The sequence below is a fragment of the Myotis daubentonii genome, chromosome 14 (assembly GCF_963259705.1).
Source record: "Myotis daubentonii chromosome 14, mMyoDau2.1, whole genome shotgun sequence".
Classification (NCBI taxonomy): domain Eukaryota; kingdom Metazoa; phylum Chordata; class Mammalia; order Chiroptera; family Vespertilionidae; genus Myotis; species Myotis daubentonii.
In genome coordinates, this window is record NC_081853.1 from 29,593,282 (window position 1) to 29,612,967 (window position 19,686).

General features: G+C 52.9%; 1 protein-coding gene across 9 annotated transcripts in view; it reads right to left on the reverse strand.

The window, feature by feature from the left end:
• The window catches only part of ESYT3 (extended synaptotagmin 3), a 47,546-nt gene that overhangs the window by 5,528 nt on the left and 22,332 nt on the right, over window positions 1–19,686 (reverse strand). For 2 of the 9 annotated variants that reach the window (XM_059663816.1, XM_059663813.1), the window contains 18 exons: window positions 19,250–19,326; window positions 17,690–17,756; window positions 16,937–17,026; window positions 16,493–16,548; window positions 15,165–15,285; window positions 13,144–13,314; window positions 12,380–12,462; window positions 10,851–10,899; window positions 10,303–10,392; window positions 9,639–9,701; window positions 9,482–9,544; window positions 8,897–8,965; window positions 8,300–8,386; window positions 7,528–7,677; window positions 5,003–5,499; window positions 4,282–4,380; window positions 3,689–3,820; window positions 384–489 (listed from right to left, as the gene is read on the reverse strand). In XM_059663816.1, coding sequence (XP_059519799.1) covers window positions 384–489; window positions 3,689–3,820; window positions 4,282–4,380; window positions 5,003–5,499; window positions 7,528–7,677; window positions 8,300–8,386; window positions 8,897–8,965; window positions 9,482–9,544; window positions 9,639–9,701; window positions 10,303–10,392; window positions 10,851–10,899; window positions 12,380–12,462; window positions 13,144–13,314; window positions 15,165–15,285; window positions 16,493–16,548; window positions 16,937–17,026; window positions 17,690–17,756; window positions 19,250–19,326 — 2,070 coding nt within the window. Of the gene's footprint in view, window positions 1–383; window positions 490–3,644; window positions 3,821–4,281; window positions 4,381–5,002; window positions 5,500–7,527; window positions 7,678–8,299; window positions 8,387–8,896; window positions 8,966–9,481; window positions 9,545–9,638; window positions 9,702–10,302; window positions 10,393–10,850; window positions 10,900–12,379; window positions 12,463–13,143; window positions 13,315–15,164; window positions 15,286–16,492; window positions 16,549–16,936; window positions 17,027–17,689; window positions 17,757–19,249; window positions 19,327–19,686 lie in introns of those variants that run through there. The other 7 variants (XM_059663815.1, XR_009448536.1, XM_059663821.1 and 4 more) reach the window with 7 other exon arrangements.

The following is a 19,686-nucleotide window of genomic DNA, read 5'->3' on the forward strand; positions in this document are numbered from 1 at the left end:
CCTCCCCTTAGCATCTTTCTGAAGATTCTATTTCCTCTACTACTTTAAGCAAAATCCTATCATCACAAAAATATTGACGTAATAAGATCCTAGCTTTACAGCAAACAATGCTATATATGTAGAAATATATACAGAAACAATACTTCATACCATAGTAGATGTTCAAATACTTATGCAATAATGAATTGGGATATTCTTGAGTTTTTTACAGTAGGATTTATATTAATTTATTCATCTACATCTAGTTTCAAGAATATTTTAAGAAACACACCCAAAACCTCCCAATGAGGCCATAACTTCCTTGAATTCAGTTCTGGTAATAGTTAAATGATCCAATCAGAATTTCTACAATGGTGCCATTCCCAAGGAACTCTTGTACTTACTTTTCCTAGCTCCTTCCTTCTGTGTGAGCCAAGTGGCCTACTGTTTTTCACTGCAACATCTAGTGACCTCTTCTGTACTTCTTCCAAGGGAACAAAAAATTCAAATCTTTAAGAAGCAAAAAGTCAGGAAATCAAAGTTACATATTTTCATTGAAAGTGTGTCATCCATTTTCCTACTTTTGAAACAGAAGATATATAGACTATTGAGAATAGCTTATAGAACAGTATTGGCTCATAGCAGATACTCAGTGCATCACTGGCATGCATAATCAGTGTCCTGGAAGTGTCAAGAGCCTGTTTGCCTCTCTTAAGTCATTGGACTACTGTGCTTTGTGGTCCTGGTGCTGTTGTTGAACATTAGTTGATCATATAGGTGTGGGTTTATTTCTGGGTTCTCTATTCTGTTCCATTGATCTGTGTGTCTGTTTTTATGCCAGTAACATTCTGTTTGATTACTGTAGCTTTGTAATATACTAGTAGTTGAAATTGAGGAGTGTGATGCCTCTGGCTTTGTTCTTTCTCAAGGTTGCTTTGGGTTTTTTATAGTTTCATGCAAATTTTAGGATTGTTTGTTCTATCTCTGTGAAATATACCTGGGATTTTGATAGGGATTCTGTTGAATCTGTAGATTGTGTGGATAGTATTAATTTTTTCAATTCATGAGCACAAACTATCTTTCCATTTATTTATGTCCCTTTCAATTTCTTTCATTAATGTCTTATAGTTTTCAATCTACAGGTCTTTCACTTTCTTGGTTAAATTTTGGGATTAATTTATCCCCTGTTCATTAGTGTACAGAAATGCAACATATTTTTGTATATTGACTTTGTATCCTGTAACTTTCTTACATTTGTTGATTAGTTTCAACAGTTTTTTGTGTTGATTCTTTAGGATTTTCTATGTCATCAGTAACAATTTTACTTCTCTCCAATTTGGGGGCCTTTTATTTCTTTTTGTTGCCTGATTGCTTTGGCTAGGACTTCCAGTACTATGTTGAATAAAAGTTCATGAATGGGCATAGCATACTTGTCTTGTTCCTGATCTTAGAAGGTTTTAAGCTTTTTATCATTGAACATGATATCAGTTGTGGGCTTGTCATATATGGCCTTTGTTATGTTGAGAGCTTTTATTATGAATGAATGTATGTGAAATGCTTTGTATGCTTCTATTGAGATATTACTGATTCAAAATCCTTACTAGTAATTGGTCTATTCAGATTTTCTATTTCTTCATGATTGCCTTGGTAGGTTGTATGTATCTAGGAATTTATCCATTTCTTCTAGGTTGTTAAATCTGTTGGTATATAATTGTAGTCTTTTATGATCCTTTCTATTTCTGTGGTATCAGCCTGGCTCAGTGGTTGAGCACTGACCTACGAACCAGGAGTTCACGGCTCAAATCCCCGGTGCGGGGGCATGCAGCTGATCAGTGATTCTCTCTCATCATTGATATTTCTATCTCTCTGAAATCAATAATATATATATTTCTGTGGTATCATTTGTAATGTTTCTTTTTTCTGATTTTATTTTGTCTTTTTTCCTTGTTACGTCTAGCTAAAGGTTTATCAACTTTATCTTTTCAAAGAACCAGCTCTTAGTTTTATCTTTTCTATTGTCCTTTTAGTTTATTTCATTTATTCCCACTCTGATCTTTTTCTTTCCTTCTAACTTTGGGCTTTGATCTCGTTTATTCATTTAGAGATTTATCACTATGAACTTCCCACTTAGAACTGCTTTTGTTGCATTCCATTTTCATTTCTCTTGATTTCTTTGTTGACCCACTGGTTGTTCAATAGCACGTTGTTTAACACTAGAAAGACTGAAACTTAGTATATACCTATATTGCCCAAAAGCAGTCAAAATGACTGCATTGTGAAAGAATAATATCGGAGCACTCTTCACTTATGTTCCTTAGCTTTTCCAATAACTCACTTCTATTCAACATTTCTTTCATGAATTTAGGGCACAAAAGAAATAAAATAAACAACTTATTAGAACAAGTATCACTGCATAAAGATTCGAATAACAAGTACTAGTTTAGCTTATTGAGCAACTGCAACTTATCAAGTATCAACAATTTATCATGTACTTGTATGCTATCATGTGACGGTAATCGAAAAAAAATGAAAACTGTTATTTCAATACAGAGCCGAACTGGTCATATAAGAAATTTACTCAATTCAATAATAAGAGTCATTTGATTATTTAAAATTTCCCAAGCAGTCAAAATGACTGCTTTTGGGCAATATATATACCAGAAATGAAGGAGGGGGGAGGTAACTACAATTATTAATGAATGCATTTATATGTTGTACAAAAAGTCACAAAATTCTAAGACATTGTGTCCTTATATACATAATTGTTTTTCTAATTGAAATTAAAAAGCAGTCAAAACGACTTCCTTGGGCAATCTAGTGTTAATCTCCACATAATTGTGAACTGTCCAGTTTTCCTCTTTTAATTAATTTCTGATTTCATGCCATTTGATTGAAATCATATCAAGCATCTTTTCCAGTCTTCCTAAATTAAGACTTTTGTGGTCTAACATGATCTATCCTGAGGAGTGTTCCATATGCATTTGAGAATGTACCTCTATTCAGCTGCTTTGGATGGAATGTTCTGTATATACTTGTTAAGGTCAGTGTTGCCTTATTGATTTTCTGTCTGGTCCCATAGTCAAGGGAAGTAAAAGCTAAAATGGGTAGTTATTCTAAGATAAGAGGAAACCAAAATTATCAGGTATATCTTCCTTGGCTGGCTAGAAATGTCTTCTCAGGGTTCTGAAGAAGGAAGCAATTATGAGATTTTTATTTCTGTACCTTGAGGCCCACTTGAAATAAAAAATGGATAAGATTTACCACCACAAAGCCATCGAAAACAAGCAATGTCCCCCAAGGACATGGGTGGACAAGGTATTGAGGGTATCTGTCACCTATGCTTTGTTGTAGGAGGGAAGAGAGCCCAAAGGACTTGCTTTAGAGAAAATTTTAGGTTTATTTTTAACTTCTGCTCTAACACAGATTCAAAGAAAATATATTTAACCAGATTAAAATCCTTTTCCTGCCAGGCTTCATTTAAAGGTATGGAACATTACATAATCAGGAATACTTTAGCTCCTATGACCAAGTAAGTAGTCAGCTCTTTTCTTCCACTAAAGTATATAGAAGCTTCATGAAGGCATAGACCATGTTGTCCTGTTCAACCCTAGCCGTTCACATGATCTGGCAGACTGCCAGGCACACAACGGGTGCTCAGCAAGTACCTGAGTGGGTGAGGCACTCTGGGCAGGCCGACTGGACCACTTACGTCTCATCAAACCAGGGTTCCACGGTCTTCCGCTTCACTGAGGTCTTCTTACGACTTGCCCACCTCCTTTCTGGCAACAAGTAGATACGGACATAAGGATCAACTCCACTGCTGGTACAGCGTGTCAGGTTTCTGATTTGGTTTCAAAGACATTAAAGAAAAAAGGTCCTGATTTTCAAACATTGAAATCACTCATGTGGAGAAAGCTGTACTAGCTATTGAGCTTTAGGTGGCCTTGAGGATAAAAATGCCCAGGAGTCTAGATGACCAACAAAGCAAAAGTCTGTAGAATTGGGAGGACAAAACATCTGATGCGTGGTTTTGACAACATGAGTTTTCGTAGTTTGGAGTACAGCTAAATACTTTCCATCTCAAGGAAGTTGAGAAAATGTACTGACTCCCACTACCCCAGACAGTTTGGCAGCGCTTGCTTCTGAGCAAAGCCCTTGGCTTGAGCCCATCAACACCATTTGAGGACCTTGTCACTCATAGCAAGACAGCCTTCAAACCTCACTGGTTCCCACTGTATTGTCTACTAGTATCTTGGGGCTGCCCCTCTCTGCCAAGTGCCCCCCTCCATTTTGGGTCTTTACCTGCAGCCGTTGATTAGCACGCTGAGGCAGCGCCGCAGACACACATAACGCACCGTGAGCTGAATCTCGCCCAGCCTCCGTGGCCTGAAATCCCCGCCCCTGTAAAGAAAGGGCTTGTCACTTCTCCTGCTTTTACAAGTGTTGGCCTCTCTCCCTACCCCCAAGACAAAGCATGTCCTGCTTTCGGAACATGGGTTAATTTAAAAATTCTTCAGTTGGAAGTCAGTTCCATCCCACATTCACGTGTAATGATCCTGCTTTACCATAGGAAGAGCATGAGCCCTGGAGTGGGACCTGCCTTACAGCATGATTGCTTGTGGGACCTTGGGTAAGTTGACTTTTAGGATAGTAAATTCTATTTCAGAGGGTTATTGTGAAAATGGAATTAAATAATGCACTATCCCCATAATAAGCACTTACATGGCAGTCATTAATTACACAATTCCATATTATCCCTGTGTAACTCTTCAGAAATTCAGGAAAGATTTCTGCTGTAACAGCCAAAGTCCAGGGTCTATTTACAGTTTTGTATATAGACTGTTTGGTGTACATGTGCTCACTTGCTCTCCCTTCCACCCCACCCCGCCATGCTGCCTCTCGTGAAGCCATTCTGTGAAAAAACAGAACTTGAACAGAAAGTAAGTTCATATCTACTTTTCCCTCCAGGGAGTTATTTTTCAGGCAGGTGATATTAGAAAAGATTAAGCAAAGAAGTGCATACTCAATGGTGAGGCTGATATCTGTCAGGTCAAAGCAGGAGGTGGCCAGAGAGTTGAGTGAGGACATGCTGGGAGCCAGCCTCGCGGGTGGCCATGCGAATGGGGAGGCAAGGCATTTCATGGGTCTGGGTGACTTGATGGGCCCTGGAGAGTGGGAGCCTGGGACAGTCAGGAAGATGGAGGTCGAACTCTTCTTCTCCCCCATGGGCTCACAGAAACCTTTGGCACTGTCCTTGCCTTTCGGCTCTGGGCCTGTCGCTTGGGGTGTGGGCTCGGTGGCAGCAGTGGTGGCGCTGGTGGCTGTCATGGTGCTCTTGGAGGCTTCCTTGGTACCAGAAGCAGGGTCTGGGGGGCAGGGCAAGTCTGCAGGACCCTCTCCCTGGGGTGGATCTTTGGGACCTTGATTGGTGGCCACCTTCTTAATGAACAGAGGGCCTTTCTTTAGGGCTTCAGGTCCTGTGTATGGGCTCCCCAGCTCTCGTTCTTCCACACGTAGGAACTGCAAGCAAATGACAGGGTTGTTTATGGCTTGAGCCCACCACTTCCATTTCCCTCTCACCTTAACCTCTAGAAAATGGTTCCTTCTTTTTTTTTAAAATATATTTTTTTTATTGATTTTTTACAGAGAGGAAGGGAGAGAGATAGTTAGAAACATCGATGAGAGAGAACATCGACCAGCTGCCTCCTGCACATCTCCCACTGGGGATGTGCCCGCAACCCAGGTACATGCCCCTGACCGGAATCGAACCCGGGACCCCCCAGTCCGCAGGCCTACGCTCTATCCACTGAGCCAAACCGGTTCCGGCCCTTCTTTTTTTTTTTCCTGGGAGGAACAGTTTTCTCAAAACTCCCAATTCCTTCCTGACTACCCAATACAATTTTCCCTCCAGACCATGTTTTCCTTAACCTCTCTCGGCCTTGCCCCCTCTGACCAGTACTTCTCTATCTTCCCTCTTCCTCCTGCCTCACTTGTGGGTTTTCATGAAGACTCAGTCCTTGTCCCTCCTTGCTATACTCATACTGGCTGCACGAGAGTTGCACTCTCAGCATGCAATTCCCAGACCTACACCTTCAGTCTTCCCTCACCTTAATCTTCACACATATCACCAGCTACCTTCTGGATATGGTTGTTTTCCAACTGTCACCTATTCACCATTACTGTCCCTAAAATGTGTTTTCTATCCAGACATACCTCTGTAGCCTTAACACCAGATTTTCAAACTTCAGCCATTGCATTTCCTCTTTTCCCTTCATTATTTGTCAGGGCCCTTGCTAAGGGTTTCCATTTCTAGCAATATGGTGGTTAACATATTCTGAAAAACATCTTGTTAGGAATGCCCCAATAAAATAAGCATCCTTTTAAATAGCCAAAATCACAAAGTCCCTAGGGCTTAAAAAAAGGGGGGGGGGGAGAAAACTAAAAATAAAGGTTAAGCTTTCTGAGGGTCATTTATCAACCGTGGAATCCAAGGGATTAGGAAAAGAGGCCTTGGTCAGTGTGAGACTGGGAGTTGAAGTAGAACCTATGAAGGTGGGATCTCTTTAGTGAAAAAGTAGCCTAGGATACACATTCCACCCACCAGCAAAACCTAATGACAGGACACGTGTCTGTCTCAGCCTGAATCTGGTCGGGGGGAAAGTAAGCCTTTTCTAACAATAGGGCACCTGTAGGCCTCTCTCATGATTTACACTATCTGTGGTGTCTTGAAACCCAAAGTTAAAAATTAACATAGGCCCTGGCTGGGTAGCTTAGTTGGTTGGAGTGTTGTTCCAATATGCCAGGGCTGCAGGTTCAATCCCCAGTCGGGGCACATACAAGAGTCAACCAATGAGTGCATAAATAAGTGGAACAACAAATCGATGTTTCTCTTTCCCTCTCTTTCTCTAAAAATCCATACCTAAATTAACAAAAAGGAACCCATATTTGTAGTTCCCCTGAGGTTCTTGGCTGCAGCAATAGCAGAGTCTCTTTGGAAGTGAACAACCTCAATCCAGCTCACAAGGGAACACTGACCATGTTTCAACCCAAGTTGCCAAACGCAGAAATGAGTCATCATGAAAAAGCATCAACAGAAACAAAATTCAAATCATAAGATCTTCAGGTAATAGAATTCAGGTAATATGCCTTAAAAGTATTTTCAAATGACTAAAGATGAAATAAAGTTAGAGATGAAAAATAGCCTTTGAAATAAAGACCATGAACAGGTTAAAGAGCAGATTAGGCATAGCCAAAGAAGGATTTAGTGGACTGGAAGATCTGGAAAAATTTAGAATATAGCACCAAGAGACAAAAAAGTAGAAAATATGAAGATGATGAGACAGTTCAGCATGGAAGGGGCTCATGGAATGGGAAAGGCAATATTTGAAGAGGTAATGGCTGATAATATTCCAAAATTATGGAAAATATGAATCCATCTCCTAGCTTCTTCCCAACATAGAGCAAGTACTTAAGTGTTGGGGCCATCTACCTTGTACCAGAGCTCCACCCCCTACCTCTCGGGGCGGGGGGGGGTGGGGGGGGAGTTACCCGAAGCACCAGCCTCATGGAGATGAGGCTGTCCAGGCCCGAGTGGTCCAGCTGGAAGCGCTGCTCGAGGGTCAGGTCTGCATAGGGGAGAATCTGGCACAGGGGTAACTCCAGCACTCCCAGAGCACACTCCTGGTCGTCATCCAGGACCTGAGCAGTGGGCCAGCCACAAAACGAGAACCATCACCACCACCACCCTCTGGGCCTGGCCATGTCTAATTCACTTCTGTCAGCATGTACTGTGCTGCTACTGGCCCCTGGTCCTGTAACCGGGAATGGGATCAGTCCTGCTCCCTGCCTCCGTCAAGAAGAGAGGGACTCCATAAGGCAAGTGTGTCGGAGACAAAGGGCCTGGGGCTTTCAGGGCTGGTGAGCGCTGCTGTTCCATGACCAGACACCAGGCTGAGGCCCCAGATCCCCAAGGTCTCAGACACATCATTGTTTAATCCTCCATTCGCTCTTCCACAGATCCTTTGTGAAAATTAACATTTTAAAATAAATACATCAGAAATGTCCTGAGAAGATTTCAACACAGGCCACTTTGGGTGCTGTGTAACAGCCAGAAAGGCTTTCACAGGGAGAGGCAAGGGACCTGAGGGGTGTGCCCACAGCCTTTACCCAGTGACCTTGGGCACCAGCCTCCCTGGGATGTGGGAGGCCTTGGGGCGGGGCTGACTGGCCAGGGGAACCTGCTCGAGGTGCACTTCGAGCTCCCACCCTCCTGGCCGAGACACCTCTTAGCTCTGCTCCAACAGCCCAACTGCCAGCAAACCTTGAGACGCAGCTGCTCAGATGCCACACTGCACACAAAGAAGGAGAACACCTGGCTCCACACGGGGTCCTTGCTGCGGGGACAGGTCTGGGGACAGAGGAAGAGAGGCCATTAAAGGGTCTGGTTGGGCAGAGCAGGATACCCTGTGCGCTCACTCCAGCCCCCAGGGACCTCTGGTGGCCTCTGCCCATGGTCAGACCCACACATGCTTGTGGGAGGCATTAGGGCGGAGCAGCCAGACTTAAAGGGGCTGAGAGTCATGTGAGCGTGGTGCTCACTTGGGAGGGAGGTTTCTGCTGTTGGACTGGAGACGGGGTGGTGGAAAGGACTTAGAGTCACGCCTAAACTTGAACCCCAGCTCTGCTGCTTTCTAGCATGTGCCCTGGGGTAAGTCACTGATCTCTCACCCTCAGATTCATGAACTATGACACTATTTGTGAGGTTACTTTGGAGACTAAAATATAAAGTGTCTAGAATGGGTCCTGGCACCTACTTGGCATTCAGTGTAAGCTAATTCCCTCGTCTTTTGCTTCTCTCCCCGAGAAGGGCTGGGGCCCCCATTTCTGTACCCCATGGCTACACACCAAGCTGCCTTACCTTGCTCACATATGTCTTCTTGCCTACAGATAGCTTGACATAGGAAGAAGGGTCTCTGCTCACCTTATTCTGTGAGGGGAAAAATCACAATGAGGGTGGCATCATCAGTGTCAGCCTACGATGCACACCCTCACCCCACTCCCAGCCTCAGGGGCATCAGTGGGACTTGTGGCCAGCCAGCTGCTGCCGTCACTGTGCAAGCACCTGGACAGGGCTGACCCCCTGTGAACAGTGAACAGTGAGCTGGCTGGGTACAGGCTCTGGCTCCCTGGCATTATGGAGACACACAGGGTGGGTTCAAGTTCCAGCTCCTCCCTTAGGTGTGTGACCCAGGCCTTAACCTTCCAGGTCCTATTTGTAAAATGGCAATAAAATCGGACACGGTCATCGTGTCTCGCGGGCACAATGAATGTGGGGGATGAGTTGCCAAGCCCAGTGCCTGGCACCAGGAAATTTGACAAGGACAGCTCTTGCCAAGCCCAGGCTGTGTGCGCAGACTCGCCCGGAAAACATGGGCCTGGGGTTACTCTGGGGAAACCGAGTTCTGACTCGCTCTCGAGTTTTCAGCCGCACACACACTCTCACCTTGGCAAATCTGGAGAGTTTTTTGGCTCGATATTCACCATTCAGGTAGTCAAAAGGGTTTCTCTGCAGCACAAGAAGACATCTCCGTTTCAAGTGAGCATTAGAAAGGGGGGCACAAGGCAGGCGGGTGTGTGACCCTGACCAGGTCACCACTCACCGGCAGGTTGCAGGCGCTGTCCAAGAAGACCACGAGGATGGCAGTGGAAAGGCCCGCGTGGTCCTGCAAGCAGACAGACCTCGTTAGGTCCCCTGGAGGGAAGCCAGCCCCTGCCCTCCAGGCTGCTGACAAGATCCCTCAGCCTAGCTTTTCTGTTAGCGCTGAGACCCAACGGCAGCACGACAGGTGCAGGTCAGACTCGGTGGATTTTCCCTGTGGTCTAGGCCAGTGGTCGGCAAACTCAGCCAACAGAGCCAAATATCAACAGTACTTCTTCAAAGTAGACTCGCCCAGGCTGAAAATCGACTTCTGCGCACGGGCCATAAAGTTTCAATCGCACTGTACGCGCGCCCGCACGTGGTATTTTGTGGAAGAGGCACACTCAAGGGGCCAAAGAGCCGCATGTGGCTCCCGAGCCGCAGTTTTCCGACCCCTGGTCTAGGCTGACAGGCACCAGCAGCGTTTAAGGATCCCAGCTTCCCTGAAGGAGACTGATGCTCAGAGGAGAGAGAGAGAGACCAGGAGCTGCCCTGGTGGAGACAGGACTGAGGGACAGGTTCTCTAAAAGGCGGGGCTGGCCCGAAGATTAAGCAGGGTCTGGGGGCTCAGCCCACAGGTGACCAGCCCTGCTTTCTGCTCGGGAGGCCCAACACCTTGCACTCACCTCAGTCAGAGCCTCAGGGTCAGCGATCAGTGAAAGCCACTCCAGCCGCAGGTGCAGCCGCCCACTGGTTGTGTCATTCAGGACAAACCACTGCGGAGAGATGAGGGAAAGGAAAGCTTGGGGCCAGGGCCAGGGAGGTGCTACTGACCCTCCACAGGCAGCTCAGTTCTGGGACCCTGTGGGGCCCCCATAGAGGCTCAGGGAAAGGGGGAAGCAGCGCTGACTCTGGGCTGAGGGACTGGGACGTGGGTTAGGAGGAAGTGCTACAGTTGGGATGGACAAACCCTCCTGCCCAGGCCCAGCCCTGCAGTGTGACCATCCCCCCCCCCCCCCCCCCCCCGGCTGAAGGTCCTTGGTCGGGGCCTTCCAGGGACGCTTCTTCCCACCCAGGCCTTGGAGGGTCCGGGACCCATCTGTGTCTCGCCCAGCGCTTGGCCCTGGAGACCAGTATGTGTGGCTCAGCATGGGAGGGGCCCATTTCATAGACCAGCTGGGCTGAAGCATCCTGCGAGGGCTGTCCACAGGGAGGGCTGCACGCACAACTCTACCTCATCCACCACTCTGTTGGTCCTGACATCCCCGAGGCAGATCTGCAGGCTGGAATACACAGGGAGGGGTCAGCTCGGCTCCCAGGAGGCAGCAGCGGACTGTGGCCGCCCACCCTGATCTAGGCTCAAATACCTGAGCGGGCCCTCAAGACCCAGGACCTTATTCATGCCAGGGAACCAGTGGGAAGCCACGCTCAGCTCGAGGAGGAAGGGCTGTCTTAGCCATCAGGGCTGCTCTGGGCATGCTGCCCAGAGGCAGGTGGCTCCCACCCCCAGAGGGGAATAAGCAGGTAATGCTGGACACATCGGCTCCGACTTACCAGTGATGGTGCTACTGGCATTGGAGTGGAATGGTTTTCCATGGTGCAAAACTGCCCATGCGTTGCAGGAATTCAGTTTCCCTGTCCCGTGCCCTCTAAATGCCATGGCTCCACTCCCCGCAGTCATTGTAACAACCCCAAATGCCTCCATTTCCAGAACTGCCCCCAGTGCCTTCCACAGGATCAGCTGGCACGTGTGTGCAAAGAGGTGACACCCACAGTCTCAGCGTGCCTCCCACCTTCCCTGACTCAACCCAGGGGGGAAATTAATTGCATGTTACTATTAGAAGTGTGTTTGAGCTCCAAACACACTTGAAATCAGTTACACAAAATATGAACCACAAGCCACACTTCAAACCTGCAGTATTACGAAAATCACTAAGATGAGAAAAAAGATGAGCAGCATTGGCTTGCGCTGGTTCTCAGGCTGTCAGGCTGTGCCCCTCCCACTTGGTTTTGTTCGTTCTTTCTAAAATTCTGTGTTCAGGGAAACGGGCTAAACAACACGGGAGTATGAAGCTTTGTGTAAGATTCGTTTCAGCCGCCCAGTCCCAGCCCTCGGAGACGAGCAGGGTGAGCAGCCTGCTGTGTACATGAACACGTACGAACACACACACACAAGGGTCCCCCTGGGAAGGTGAATCGAACTGAGGGTCACTCCCACCTGCCCCTCTGCCGACTACATAACGGACGTCCTCCAGGTCCATACGCGGATCCTGCTCAGTTTAAAGCTGCAGAACATCCTCTAGTTTGGCGACAGCAAATTTACTCAAACACTCAGCCAGTGTCCTCTGAGGCTGGACACTGTCAGGCTCTTGCTTTGCCACCTCAGTTCTCCACTGAACACTTCCGGTTAAGGCTTTCAAAGGACCTGGAAGTGGGCCGTTGGGACCGGCAGCCCAGCCTGGCCGTGTCAGTCTGCACACACCCTGGGTTTCTGTGTGTTGCTGCCTGAGTGAGTGGCCAGGTTTCCCTGACACTGGGGACCGGCCATGCGTGTCAGCTTTGCCCCTGCCCCCTGCCCCAAATGGGGACCCTGGGTACATTATTAAGAGATCAGAAAGCAGGGCCTACGGCACATAAACCTTGGGTCCTCTCTGTATCCCTTGGGCCCAGAGTCCAGGGTGGAACACTCAGGAGAATGGAGAGAGGTGTGGACGGCCCTGAGACCGAAAGCCCAGCGCCCAGGCCCAGCTCAGCCCTCCTCACCTGCCCAGGAAGTCGTCCCTGTCAGTATCCTCGTCATACAGGTCCACCTCCAGGTCCTGCCCAGGGACTTCGTACACTAAGAACTGGAAGGAAAGAGGGGACGTGACCCGCAGGCCACGGCAGCGGGTGAAGCAGACTCACCCGTGACCCCTGGGAGCCAGGTTCAGCTCCACAGCTGCCAGCTGGAGCCCGGGCAGGCGCCGGCCTTCTCAGTGCCCGGGAAGCCCTCCTGGGAGAGGCCCTTCCCGGCAGGTGGGGGCACGTGGGGAGAGGAGAGGCAAGTGCGACCCATGGGGGTGCTCAGGGCACAGCAGCTGCAGGTGTGCTTGGCAGGCTTTGCAGCCTCCAGGGCACTTCACAGGCCGTGGGGCCCCCTACACGGAGTAGCGGGGGGGTGGGGGGGGCGGGGAGGGTGGTTAAGCTCAAGGGAGAACTTCAGCCCCTGGTGTCTGGCTCTGGCTGAGAGGAGGGGGCAGGACTGCCTTGAGGTTTTCCCTTTTACTTTGATTTGAAAGCCTCCAACACAGCTGACGGGGGAAAGGACAGGAAGCGCATCTATAAGCTGTCCCTCCGGGGCCACCGCAGCCCACCTCCGGGAGCACGGGGGTTTGGGAAGAGGGATACACAGCCCATCCTGCCAGCCCCCAAGGCCCACTCCTTTGGCCAGTGTTGCCCCACAGGCAGGTGAGGCCCATGAGGGCAAGGGGCCGCCTGTCCCCAATACGACCCAGAGTGGAGCCAGTTGTGGCTGAGGAGCCCCTCACCTCAAACACCTCGTTCCAGGTGGGGTTCAGGTTCTTGTAGACGGTCTTGCTGCGGAAGTGCTGCAGGCCGATGCCCACCTTGGCGTAGGGGTCTGACTTGCCTCGGATCCCCAGGAAGTGGTCCATCTGGGCCAGCTTCTCCGCCTCCAGCAAGTGGACTCTGATCACCCCCTGGAAACGCCCAGCGCAGGGCTCACCGCTGCTTCCTGGGCAGTACCAGCCCTCGAGGCCCACACTATCAGGCCAGAGCCTCGGACACCACCCCGCCCACCCCACCTGCTCCTGGGTCTGGATGGGGAGACGGCAGCCTCCTGGCCAAGGCCATGCAGCACGTGATGGCAGGGCCCAGAGCTCTGTCCACTGCACCTCAGTGCCCCGCCCACACTCCTGGCCTTCCCACCCGGCCCTGGGAATGGCTTCTTCCATGGCAGCCATTTCAGCTATGCCAGCAACCAGGGCAAACCAAGCCCCCTGAGGTTTCCTGTCTGTAACCGGCAAGCAGACTGACCTCCAGTGTCATTTCTGCCCAGTGCCCAGGTGTATACAGCCTGTGGGCACTGCTTGCTGCTGGGTCCCTGCCTCCTAGAAGCCCAGCCCTGTCTCACCCGACCCCCCTCCCCGGGCCATGTCTCAAGGCAGAACAGAGCCAAGGCCTGGGAAGAGTAGCCTTCCTGCCTGGAACTATTTCTTTTTAAATACCAGTAAGTACGTATGTCTTTTCCCTTGGACCCAGCCATCCCACTTTCTAGCCCTTAAGCCATACTGTGAGAATGTCCTGACAGCCTGTTTGTGCCAGCAAAACACAAGACGCAACTGTGTGTCAGGGGGAACCGGTGAAATGGGTGCAGCACGCCCACACGTGGAGCAACCGGTGGCCCCAGAATGAGGGCTCCACCCACACAGTCAGGGAGAGATCCCAGGACACGGCCTGACGCAGCAAGGCGGGGGAAGTGCTATGCGGCCGTCCACCGAGGAACGGGGGACCTGAGGACAGATATGCACACACCAACACGGGGGCGTATCTGCCTCGTAGAAAACAAACTGAGAAATCGGGGGGAGGGGGACCACTGCTTCCAGGGAGAAGGGGCAGAGTAGGTGGAGGGACAAGGGCTAGAAGCCCGACTCCTCAAACCATAACTTCGTCTTTATATTGCACGTTGGAAGCATGCACATGCTTTTATGATTGTAAAGTTAAGGTAAAAAACCTTAAAAATAGGAAATGGAGTGAAACAAATCGATATAAACATTTGTGGGCAGCTGGTGTCCCACACACACAGGCACGGTTCCTGGTGAGTCTAAGTCGCGGCCGCTTGACAGCACTGCTGGCGTGGGACACCCCTGGCGTGGGACACCCCTGGCGTGGGACACCCCTGAGGAGTGAGTGGCTGTGGCGCAGGTGGTGGCGTCGCGTTGTTAGTCTGCGCCTGCCTCACCAGGTGGGATGGAGCCACACTCCGCGTGGGAAGGCCGACAGGAGCCGGTCCCTCGCCCGCACGGCCTGAGGAGGCTGATGCCGCACCTGGTGCTGATGGTGAAGTGGGCACTTTCCCCTTTCCTGGGGCCCCGGCTCCCAGCCCTGAGGGCTCAGGGCCCCTTCTGTAGGGAGCCCCACGGCTGTCCTCAGGGCCTCCCTAGCTGGGCCCAGGATAGAGGGGGCAGTGGGGCTGAGCACCGAAGGAAGCCCCCGGCTGGCTCCGCCATTCTCCTTCCCAGTAGACCCCGTGGATGGAGCCGGAGCCTCGTGTCCCTGAAGGAGGCTGGGAGCTCCTGGAGGCTCCTGGGGCCGGGCTGACTGCCCAGCCCCAACCCAGGCCGCACGGTACCCGGATCCGGGAAGGAAGCCCCCTGGGCTTCGCCCGACCCTGGATGGGTGACTGGACAAGTCAATCCCGAGACTCAGTCTTCGCCCTGTGACCTGGAGGTGCCATGCGCCCCCCAGCCCCGTGAGAATGCATTCCCCTCCAGCCATCTGTCCCCAGCTCTGGGCCCGGGCCCGGGCCCTGGCTGGTGCGGGTACTCACGCAAGGCAGAGGGAAGCGCAGGTTGGTCACATCCAAGCCCTTCTTCACGGGCACAGTCACGCGGTTGGGCAGCACCAGGTGGGCGGCGATGAGGTCCTCCAGCAGGCTGTCTGACATCTCACTGGGACAGTGGGCACGACCATCTGTGAGAGGTGGCACTGCCTCCCCCAGGCCGCCTGTCCCTCCACCCATCCCCGGAGCCAGCACAGGAGCAGAGCGCCAGGGTGGGCCCTGCCCGGGAGCGTGCAGCCTGAGCCCGGCCTGCCGCCCCAGCATGGTAGCTAAGAGTGCCGACCTGACGCCGTGTTAGAGTCACAGAGGCTGTGTGACCTCTCTGAACCTCAGTTTCCTCATCCCTAACCCGAGGATAATTCCACCTGCCCCTTAGCAGTTTACGAGGATGACTTACATGTGTGAAGGGCTGAGGACAGTGCCTGGCGCCCAGTAAATGCTGGGTGAGTGGTCGCTACCTTAGCCCTCTGGTCCCTGACATCACATCCACATTCTCTTCCTCTGCTGGCTGACTCCATCCCCCAGAGAGGGAGCAGGGACGGTCCCTAGAAGAGGATTCCTCCCCGCAGGTGGGGGGCAGCTGCCCACGCCTGGCGAGCCAGGGTGAGTGCCCTGGCCGGCCCAGCTGGCCCTCCCTGCTGGGGCTGTGTCCACGCAGGGCTGGAGCCCTTCTCTGCTGGGGGCCTGCAGCTCTGGGTGCAGCACCCTCCCTGCCAGCCCCAGGAAGGAGGGATTTCCCAGACCAGCTCCTCCTCACTGGTGCCCCTTTAAGCACTGCCCGCTCCCAGCCTGTGCTTGTGGCCATGGTGGGGGCGGCCTCATGGGCTTCTCTCCACACACTTCTCACCACTCATGTGCATCCACACCCACTCGGCCACCACCACACACACCTGTGTTCTCCCAGGGGCCCCACGATAGAGGAATTGGGCTCCACTTTTACTGAGGAAGAGCCCAGAGAGGTGACGAAATTTGTCTAAAGTCACAGTTGCTACCCAACAGCGCCAGGAGCCTCAGTCCACACGCCTCCTCTAGGACATCCCATCTGATCAGAGCCACTCTCCCTGCTCTCCCACACACGTGTGTGTGCACATACGTGATGTGTGTGTGTGTGTGTTCTGAGCACAGTGCCTGCCCACAGAGGCCAAACAATGCTGTCAGCCTCCCACTCCCACACCCCAACGTTTCCCCCAGAGGGAGGGAGCTCGGTGCCTGCCCCACTCCTCACAGGGAGCCGGGAGGGAGGGCAACCACCGCCCGGCACTGACCACAGCCCCAGGTCCCACCTGGCTCTGCGGGCGGCTCTCGCAGGCACTCACTTGATTCCCGGCGCGTCCAGCAGGTTGGTCAGGCCCGTCCAGTTGATCTGCAGGTGCTGCGGGCAGAGGGGCTGCTAGTCTGGAAGGAGCCAGAAGCCCAGGACCGAGAGCCCTCTGCTCAGCGCCCCACACCCACCACAGGGAGAACCCAGCCTGCTGAGGGCGCCCTCTTGGGATGGGCAGGCTGTCAGACCTGCTGCTTCCTGCCAGGATCACGCAGGCGTGGCCCTGAGTGGCCCTGCAGCTTCCCCGAGCTGCTTCTGGTCTGGGGGAGAGCGGAGTCGGGTACCTCAGGCTGCCTTAGACTTCACGGGACGGGCATGTGGAGTGCCCGGGTCTAGGGAGGCTTAGGCATCTCCGTCCGTGGTTCAAACCCAGCGCCTGGGGCCCGGCAGGCACGAGCTCCCGCCCGGGGAGGGGCAGGCCTGCATCCCGGGGGCTCACCGGCTTCTGAAGGAAGAACACAGTCACGGCTCCCACGAAGGGCTTGTCCACCAGGAGGGGGTCCAGGATGACCCGCAGCGTGCCCTGCAACTGGATGGCACAGAGGGCTCCATGAGGGACTGCCTCCCTTCTTCCCACACCCGCTGTCTCACTGAGCCCATGCCACACACAGATGCCCAGGGCACGCACCGCTGGCTCGCCAGGCGTGGGCAGCTGCCCCCCACCTGCGGGGAGTGTGGTCACCACAGGGACCACGCTCAGAAACAGAAACCTGCGGCTCCCACTCAGCTCCCCAGGGGCCATGAGCTGGCCCCCACAGCCTTCCGAGGGCGGTGGGCTGAGGGCCTGCAGCTGCCCACATTCCCGGCCGGCCCAGCCAGCGGGGCCCAGGCGCGGCTCCCACTCCGCTCCTCGCCGCCTCCTCCTCGATCTGCCCGTTTGCAAGCACGGGGTCTGCATCACCCCACCCACAGAGCCTCTGCCTTCCCTGAGCCACGGACGTCTCTCTGGGGGGACTTTACAGACAGAGACAGGCATGGGCTGAGGGGCTCTGGGGCTGAGCCGCAGGTTGGGGGCCCAGCAGTCACTTCCTGGCCGTGTGACCTTGGGCACGGAATCCCTCAATCGTGACCTGTTTGGTGTCACCACCCCCTTTTGCAGCCTGCTCCAGTATGGGGCTGTTTTTCCCCACCCTGACCCCCCCACCCCACCTCAGGGACAGGAGTGGGGGCAGTACCATCGGGCCCCACTCACCTGGATCCCGTTCACACCAGCCTGTATCTTCTGCAGCTCCACGCTGATCTTGCAGTCCCCGATGTAGCTGAAAGGGGAGGGAGAAGGAAGGTCGGGAAGAGGGGCAGGTCCACCTCTCAGCGAGGTGGGAAACTTGCCCAGCGCCACCCAGCCCGAGCCCCGCCTCACCCAGATATGGTCACCCTCACCGTCTCAGCTTTTCTCGGCTCGTCACTGACCCAGGCCCCTGCACCCAGGAGTCCCATGCACATCCCCACCTCTGCCCGTGATGACCATGACTCTGAGTATCACCTTGTCCCACGACCCCATGGATGTGAAAGAGGGGCTTTTGGGGAACACAGGGCCCAGCCCTCTGCCTCGACTATGCTCCTGCCACCACCCCCCGCCGCCCCCACCTCGCCGCCCAGGTGTCTTTCCCATGGACAGAGCAGCCACACTGCCTACATCCAGCCCTCACCAGGCGGTTGCTGGGGGTGGTGGAGGGAAAAGGCAATGTTCTCAGGAGCCGAGTCCTGCTGGTGGCTCCTGCCAAGTGATGGGCACAGGGAGCTCAGAATGAGTGCCTCAGAGGCTAACGGTCCGGAGACCCTGTGAAAGGACTCGAGACTAAGGGGAGCGAGGCGGTGGCCATCAAATATCTGCAGGGCACAGGCAGGGGAGCTGGTATCCCCTGGAAGGTCAGGATAAAGCCTGGGGACTCAGGGAGCTGCCCGGGAAGCTGGGTGGGGAAGCCCGATGACCCTGACAGGCCCCAGCTGTTCACACAAGGCTCCGTAGCATGCCCTGGGGCCAGACCCCAAAGCTTTCACCATCCCGACACACTTGAGAACAGCCCCCAACTGGGGAAGGGCATTCCCAGAGCTGACCCTGTCTTCCCAATGTGCCCTCAGTGCAGCCTCTGGGATAGGGACACTGAAAGGGAACGGCAACATTCTGGAACCTCAGGAGACGATCCTGGTTCCTTTAAAACACAATTCCAATCTCACCACCTCCAGGAAGACTTCCTGGGTTCAATCTCCCTTCTCACCAACCCAAGCCTATTACAAACCTCATTCAAAAACAGTGCCCTTGCCCCACCCGCTCAGCTAGTCGCGCGTGTGTCTTTGCATCCTTTCGTTTTCCGAGGAGCCACAGGGCCCAGCTCTCCTGCTGGCGTCTCACAGCCGATGCGGAGCACCCTGGGACTCACCCCACGTCCCAGCATCTTGTCACCCGTGCTCCCTCTTGCTACATCCTCTCTGAGGCAGCTGCTCTGACCCTCGAGGTCAGACCTGGCCCTCGCCTCTAGGAAAGCTCAGCTCCTGGACCTTGGTACCCAGAACCCGCCTGGTGCCTGGTCTGATGGAGAAGCCGGGCCTGGGCTGAGGGGTCAGATGGTGGTGGCTCCCCAGGATCACCCTTCTGCTGAAACTCTTCCCCATCCCAGGCTCCAGCCCAGGGCAGTTGGGGGTATATCTGCTCTGAGGGGCAAATGAGTGTCTATATGCTACCCCATCTTCAAACTGCTGTTCCCACAGAATGTGCCCCGGACCCACCCCTGCCCCCAGGCAAGAGGCTCACCAGATCTGCAGGTCCAGGACCACCTGCCTCCGGTTGTGCTTGCTGATGTGCGCCTGGACCCCGTTGACCCTGGGGCACTGGAAGAGAGGCCGGGGCTGGGTCAGCAGAGGTCTCGCAGCAGGGAGGCTGCTCCCCTCCCAGCACCGGGTTCTGCCCAAAATAATCAACATGACCACTGCTCTCCTGAGGCATAAACACAGAAATCCACCCCATGGTCCCATCTGCCGTGGTCACCCTGATACTTCCCTCCCTAGAACGTGCACCCTTGTTTCTCTCTCTCCTCCACAGATATTTATTGAGCACCCGCGCTGCACCAGGCGCTGGCCTGGGAGCAGGTGAAAAGCAAGGTGGCCAGGCCTGTCCTCACAGCCCAGCAGAGGAGACGGTGGTGGTGGTGGGAGGGATGTGGGGAGGGAGGTGAGGTGCAGCCTGTGCTG